This window comes from Eutrigla gurnardus, assembly GCF_963514095.1.
Source record: "Eutrigla gurnardus genome assembly, chromosome: 14".
Classification (NCBI taxonomy): domain Eukaryota; kingdom Metazoa; phylum Chordata; class Actinopteri; order Perciformes; family Triglidae; genus Eutrigla; species Eutrigla gurnardus.
Window position 1 is genome coordinate 1,786,079 of NC_139937.1, and position 7,421 is coordinate 1,793,499.

Below are 7,421 nucleotides of genomic sequence, written 5' to 3' on the forward strand. Positions count from 1 at the left end.
TCAAAGTCGAGCAAATCAGGAGTGGGGTTGCCAGGTCAGATGGCGTAATAACCAGCAATCCGAAAATGTACAAATACTTATAGACGATATAAGTAAAATATAAATATATTTAATCAAATATAAATCTTTGCCACTCAACTATTTTACTTTTGATGCTTTAAGTACATTCTGCTTTGTATAGTACTCGGTTAGCCTTACAAGGATCCTGAATACTACTTCAAGCACATGGTAACATTATTGAACTGGTGAGGGTGAAGCTTTTTGTAACGTGTTTTTAAAAGAATGTTGTGATTTGTATTTTTATATTAAACAGTAAAGTAACTAAAGGAACCCCAGTATCTCAAAAATGTACTTATGTGCAGTCCCAGTTTGTTGCATTAGATTAGCATAGCCAGTATGGTTGTAATAAATTGACAATAAGCCTAAACTCGAGAAAAGATCAACATATTGTCATTTTTTAAAAACATGTTATTCTTCCAGGTTATTTTGTATATATGAACTCACTTTCAAAATACAGTTTTACAATATTAAACGTTTTTTCAGCATCTACTCTAACAAGAAAGCTCTCTCGTGGAGACGTCATATAGTGTTTTTATTATGAATTTTGTAATGTTTTCTGACAGTTCTCAATAACAATTAGTCAGCATTATCCATGTCATCATTGTATCAATAATTACAGGTAATGTTTCAATAGTAACATAGTAATAATATAAGTTATTAATCAATGCAATGTTTATTCCTTCTTAACATCACACTCAAAAACGACAGGCTTTATTTACTGACGGGTTTAGCACTGAACACTGATAGGCTACACAGACAGACAGCAAGAGACACAGAGGGAGAGTGAGGGAGAGTGAGCGAAAAAGACAGGGAGGCAGAGGGGGAGGTGAGGAAAAGCACACAGTTGTACATTTATTGAACCAAATATACCGGATGGAGTGAAATAGAAAAGAAATCAAAGGTTTGGTTATGAAAATGTGAAAAAATTACCTGGAAATGTGAAAGTTGAATAAAGACGTATCTAAGTATCACAACAATGTGCCCTCCTTTTTCTGTGATTCAGATATTGACCAGTTCTTAAATTACAACAATATTACACACAAATTAAGAGACACTCATTAAGCCAGGGCTTATCATCCTTATCACTACTAGTATTACTATTATTATTATTATTATTATTATTGTACTGTTTTCTGATGCTGTAAAGGCGATTACTATGGAAAAAGTAAATCATAATCAGCTCCCTCTCAAAGAGAGGGGAAAGAGAAGAGTGGCTGCAACAATAATAATAGTAATAACAATAACATAATATTCATTGTATGTACAGAAAATTCATTACAATTAATACAATCAAAACTGCCCAAGCTGAGCTGACATTCTGGAAACAGCAGGGGTAGCACAATGGAGTGTGTGTATGTGTGTGTGAGACTGTGTGTAATTGCAGGTGTAGACTTGCAGTTATTGTAAGAGCAGTGTGCAGTGAGAGTCATTTAGAGACATTCCAGTGGTCACTGTGAGGGTGGGGGGTCAGAGGTAACACCAGGTTTACTGTAGATGGTGATGTTTTATCATTTAGGGGCACAAGCTGAAACTTTGCAAAGACTGCTGACTCAACACCTAGAGGTCTTTACTCTGGATCTGGGTATTGCAAGTACCAACTGTGTAAAGGGTGAAGTGCATGGTTGATGGTCCTTAAATCTTCTCATTTTATCATCAGCTCCACATAAAATATAGTTGAGAGTTGAACCACTAAAGAAGTCACAATACCAAAACAAGCGGGGAGTTTTTTTGTTTTTTTAAGTTTTTATGAAGAGTGACCATAATGTCTGATCTCAGCGTCTTCAGGAATGTTTCAAGAGAGAATGCAAAGAGGGAGAAAAGAGCTTGTGCACAGACTTCTCAAGCCGAGTCTAATAAGGAACATGTTAGGATCAAGGCTTGTGTCCTGCATGTTGCCGATTGTTCATTTTGTAAAGATTTCATTCTGTGTTCAACAATAAAAGATAAAATACAATCTTTTTTTTTCTTTAAACAAAAGCCATCTCATTCAACCGGTATTACACTATACAGACACATGGCCATCTTGTGATTGAGAACTGGTGAACCACAAACAATTTTGGTGGGGATTGCTCAGGCGGTTAAATTACATTAAATGTATACATTGTGCCATTGAACATTTAGGTGGAGAACAACTGCCCGTTGTTAGCTATAGGTCACATATGGCATTGAGTGTTGAGAGTATTACAGTGACTGTGTTGTGCGTAGTGTTTGTAAGCATACATTCCTTATACTAGTAGTGTCAGCAGTCGTTGATATTAAAAGTGTTGGAGTGTGTGAGCCGGTTGGTGGTTTCCATGAGAACTGGTGCAGAGACACATATGGCTCAGTAGCGCCGGGCGTTGCCGTCCCTCCCCTCCTTCTTGATGATGATTCGCTGGTCGTCACTTGCGTCTTCAGGTGACTCTGCTACCTCCTCATCCTCCTCCCCCTCCCCCTCTGTGTCGGCGGAGATGCCCATACGAGACTCATAGGTCTATGTGAAAGAGCAAAGCGCCGATGAAAACAGGCTCTGGCATTTATGACGATCACATCAATAACTTATGTGGTTTTTTACCTCCATGGGGTTGACGATGATGGTGAGAGCAGAGTCGTCCCATTGGCTGCTACCCTCCTTAGCCCCGCCTGCAGCATCCTCACCACGGCGATGGATGGAGCGGATTCGGAAAACACCGAGGATCACCATGACAACCAGGAAACCCACACACACCATTATGATGACGGTGGCTGCTCCAGGCACCACTGTAACAAAAGAAGTGATGATTGAGTGTAACGACATATTTCAACTAGATTGAAAGGACATGTCCTATGTGTACACTCTCATGGATGCTTTTTAATATCCATGTGAAGCTTAAATATTTGCTGAGCCAGTTACTGAATACCTGTGAGTTCATTAGAAGCCACATAACCTCTGGTTATGAAGGAATGAACATTTTCTGGGGTGTGACACTGTTCTTTAGGGTGGCTCCACAGTCTTGTGATTATATTTAAAGCTCTGCATGGCAAGCTACCTGCCTGCATCAGACCTCCGCTGCTGCCCTTTATCACCAGTATGCCTCTGGGCTTTTTTGATAAGGGTTTGTGTGTTGTTCCTCGCTCCAGGCTAAAAAGTTTGGGCCTTTGAGGCTGTGTGTGTGTGTGTCTCTTATAAACAAACAAAAGTTACGTTTTCAATGTGTGTATCCTTGAGGTCTAACAAAGAATATAAAAAGTATTTCAAATTCAGAACAGTTTATATTCATTACTAGCTTGCAGCCCTCTTCTTTCCTTCTTCGCCGGTGCATTGCAGCATATGTTGTTGTGTTACTGGCACAATCACACTGATTGGACCAATCTACAGGACAGTAACTGGTGTAATTAAAGTCCATTCTTTAGACCTGCAGTTTATCTAATGGAGAGAGTCATTAGATACGGTATCACTTTAAGACACATTTACATCATCAGGTTCTAAGCATGCAGCTTTAATGTGTCTAAAAGTTAACATGACAGTAACGCTTGTTCAACACAAGAGAATGGAAGAAGACCATGTGCATTTAACTTGTTTCTAGCTGGACTTCCTAACTGGTTGTTGTGTCGTTCTAATGCAGGACTACAAAGATGCAAGCGCAAAGATTGTGTATGCTCTTTAAATCCTAGTGACGCCCCTGGCCCCAACCATTCATTCATCCATCACTTTTATATTCTGACTGAATTTTATATCTTTCTTTTGTCTTTGTCTTTATTTTGAAGCACTTTGTGACATCTGTTCTCAACAGGAGAAGCTGATGAGAGGGAAATGTCACCTGAGTTGCGGTGTGGATTGGGCAGGGTGTGTCCACTCAGCTCTCCAGCATGGTGAGACGGGTGGAGAAACTGCTGCTGGGAGGCCAGCAGGTGGGATGGGTGATACAGACTGTCCAGAGAGTGGAGAAAGTTCACCTGAAGGAAGTTGGGGGAAAACAGAGAGGGAGAATATGTAACTGAATAATCGCATTTCTAACTTTCATGCAATTCTCAAAAGGTCAAACCTTCCATGCTCATATCTAAAATACATTTATGGAGCCAGGGGGTGTTACTGTATGTGAAGGATGCTCCTTCTCACCTCAAGGGTCAACTCGTTGCTCGTGTATCTGCCATTCATCTCAGAGCAGGATAGGCGGAACCGCCTCTCGAAGCGGGCTGAGCCTTTGGCCAGTCGGTAGCGGACTGAACGGAGGACGTCCTCGTACACAGAGATGGATTCAGCACCTAGAGGCAGCACAGAGCGAAAAAGAGAGTCACAACTGAGATGCTAACTGCAGAGAGAAGCAGGAGAAGAGTTCATTAGTGGGGGTGACTGTATCGGATGGATTACTTTAAATATTTGGTCATCAGATATCTACTGCGTTGAATTGTGTGTTCAAGTTTTAAAGGCCCCGAAAACCTATTTTGGAAATCAGCGTCCTACTATGAGATTCTGAGTCTTTTATGAATTCATGTTCTGTGTTGTTGTTTTTTTTTCACATTTTCAAGGCATTCTCTTCATTTCCAGGGTCGAGGCACTTCAGCCAAAACTCTGAGGTTTAGTTGCCTTTGTAGTCAAATTTCATGATATTTTGTGGTATATATTTCACATTGTTTATCTGTAATTATTAAGTTGCAATTGGTGCTTTTCTTGCAAAAACAGACAAAATAAGTTTTAACATGTGCAAAATGCTTCAATGCAATGTACCTGTGATGGCAATATAAGCAGTAGTATTGATGATTTCCAGTCCCCTCTCTCGCACAACATCCATGTCCACCAGAAGCTCCTCCCTCTCTGGGTTTAGCTCCTCCCCCAGTGGTTGGACCTCACACCCATCCAAAGTGTGAGCCACGGCATCGGACATAAGAGCTAAGACAGGATCAAGTAAGCAAGTGCTGTGTGCTCAACAAAATGAGAAATATTTCAAATCTCCAGAAATGAGTCCATATATGTGGCATTGGAGTTATTTCATGTGTGACTCACCTCCCCCCTCCATCCCCTGTGCAGCCGTGTTGACAGCATGAGACAGAGAACAGACGATCCGGAGCTCAGGGAAAAGTGGGACGCCGCGGGGACCCTCAAACTCAGGGGCAGGACGGGCCAGATGAGGGCCGACCCCAGACAGAGAGATCTGAGGGGCATCTGGCTGCAGAACCACCAGGTACCCTTCCAGCTGCTTGAGGGACAGGCAGCTCTCCTCGTTGAAACATCTGGCAGGGAGGAAGGAAGTGTGTTGTTGTCAGAGAGAAAAACAGAGACAAAAACGATAAATTGCCATCTTTTTTGCCTTGCTTGCAACATGGATGTAGGGATGCCAGTGACATATCTCAACAGATGTCAGATGGGGATGACATTGGAGTCCCCTTAACGCTGGGGTATGTAATGTTGGAAAGCTAGCAAGAGAGCTAGCAAGATTTGAAAATAGCACCTCCTCCTGCCTCCTCTAAGTTCTCCCCCCCCTCCCGTCAGTGAGTCCGTCCAAGCTGATTCTTCCGGCATCAGCAAGACGTGAAGGCTGTGCACTCGTGCTTAGGCGGGGAGGGCGGGTGCAGAACTAGACATGAAGGCATCGGATTGTTTTTTTACTCCGACCAATCCGCGCCCTTCGGTGCGAGGGGCGCAGATTGGTTGTTTGTTTTCTCAGTCCCAAGGTGGCCACAGAGCTCTGTTTGATTCCGTTCCTTTTCCTGATGACATAATGTACTGATCCCTCTGAAATTAGACGGGCCATTTCAATCAGTATAACAAAAAGTGCTTCTGAACAGGATTACATACCCCATCTTTGTGGAATTTATGCAATTTAGAACAGTTTTGGCAATCCCTTAAAAGATTACTGCAGCAACTTAGCATTGAAGTCCTATGAACGATATTACCCACAATGCAACTCAACTGCCCTACAGTTTAGTCTGAGTTTCAACTGTGTGATGCAAATAGCAGCTAATGTAGCCTCAAGCTGCTAGCCTCAAACAGAGATGAGAAGCTGCAGAGGTCTGCTAAGCTCACTTCTTTCTTCCTCAGACTCCCAGAATGTTTTCATCCATCGTCCCTGAGACATGACTTGAGGATATTTATCAGACTGCACGGCTCCCTCTGGAGCCACGAAAGGCTTTGTTCAACATCTCTCCACATAAGAACTCCCTGAGACCTGAAAAGATACTTTGATGTGTGAAACTGGCACATTTCCCTTTTTCACACTTCAGGTCAAAATATTAATTTAGTTTTTGACTAAATGCCCGCAAACAGGGCCGGCCCGGGGCATAAGCAAAATAAGCTGCTGCCTCCAATCAAGTGTGGAGATGTTTTATTTTTACATACATTTTTTAGAGGGCCCCTTAATCATACAAAATGGGTTATGATGTCTGAATGGGGCCCCTCTGATAAATATCACAGGATAGGTGATTTGTGATATATCTAAAAAGGCCTCTAAATCATGAAAAAAGGCTTGGGCCGGCCCTGCCCGCAAAACTAATGACATTCCCATCAGTCAGCTGTACTTTGTGTTAAGTACTAATTAGTAAGCGTTAGCATGCTCACACGTTCAACTGAGATGGTTAACAAGGTAACATTATACCTACTAAAGGCCAAGTTATGCTTCCGCGTCGACACAACGCAAGGGGGCTTGCGGACCCCTTACGTCCTTGCGGACCCCCCTTACGTCCAACGCAAGGGCCTGACGTGTACCTCCCAAAAATCCTAGACGCGCGTCGAGGCGACGCAACACCTACGCAACACCAACGCAGCGGCATTGGCTATGATTGGTCCGCTAACTACATCCGCTGGAGACCGCTATCCGGTTTCCATTCATAAACACAAGTTCTGAAAAATAGTGGATGTTTAAAGCCGGAAAGTAAACAAATAGGCTATAACGAGGCTAACGACGATATACGTCAAGAGTCTCGGTCGGTCAGTCTTTACAAAAAACATAGCGCCCTTTACCGGTGTGGCGTTGAATTGCATTTCGACACGTAAACCCAACGCAGAACCATCACGGTCTCCTTTTTTTTTTTTTTTTTTTTTGCGGGGGGGGGGGGGGGGGGGGGGGGGTGTCGAGGGAGGGTGTTAGTGGGTCATGCTATGTAGAGTCGAGGTGAAGTACTTTACTTAAGTACAATTTGTACTTTACTTGAGTATTCCCATTCCTTACATCTACACCACTGCATCTCAATGGTGACTCAATATTGTATATTTCACTCCACTTCATTCACATGAATGTAATGAAATCTTTACGATGTTCATTTATGGGTTGAGACATTTCTCACGCTAAATGATTTAAAACCTTCTTAACGGGGAAACGTGTCATCACAAAGCTGAAAACAAGGCTGCTGTTCTGAGCTCAGGAAGAATTGACGTTTTTGAAATATGTGGCTCTCACGCTGACCTT

General features: G+C 42.5%; 1 protein-coding gene across 1 annotated transcript in view; it reads right to left on the reverse strand.

The window, feature by feature from the left end:
* Positions 1 to 575: 575 nt before the first annotated feature.
* The window catches only part of clstn3 (calsyntenin 3), a 24,941-nt gene continuing 18,095 nt past the window's right edge, over positions 576 to 7,421 (reverse strand). Inside the window, exons 14-19 of the mRNA XM_084027309.1 lie at positions 5,024 to 5,250; positions 4,748 to 4,909; positions 4,139 to 4,284; positions 3,840 to 3,975; positions 2,615 to 2,799; positions 576 to 2,533 (exon numbers count right to left, since the gene is read on the reverse strand). Coding sequence (XP_083883435.1) covers positions 2,384 to 2,533; positions 2,615 to 2,799; positions 3,840 to 3,975; positions 4,139 to 4,284; positions 4,748 to 4,909; positions 5,024 to 5,250 — 1,006 coding nt within the window. The 3' untranslated portion in view covers positions 576 to 2,383. The remainder of the gene's footprint in view (positions 2,534 to 2,614; positions 2,800 to 3,839; positions 3,976 to 4,138; positions 4,285 to 4,747; positions 4,910 to 5,023; positions 5,251 to 7,421) is intronic.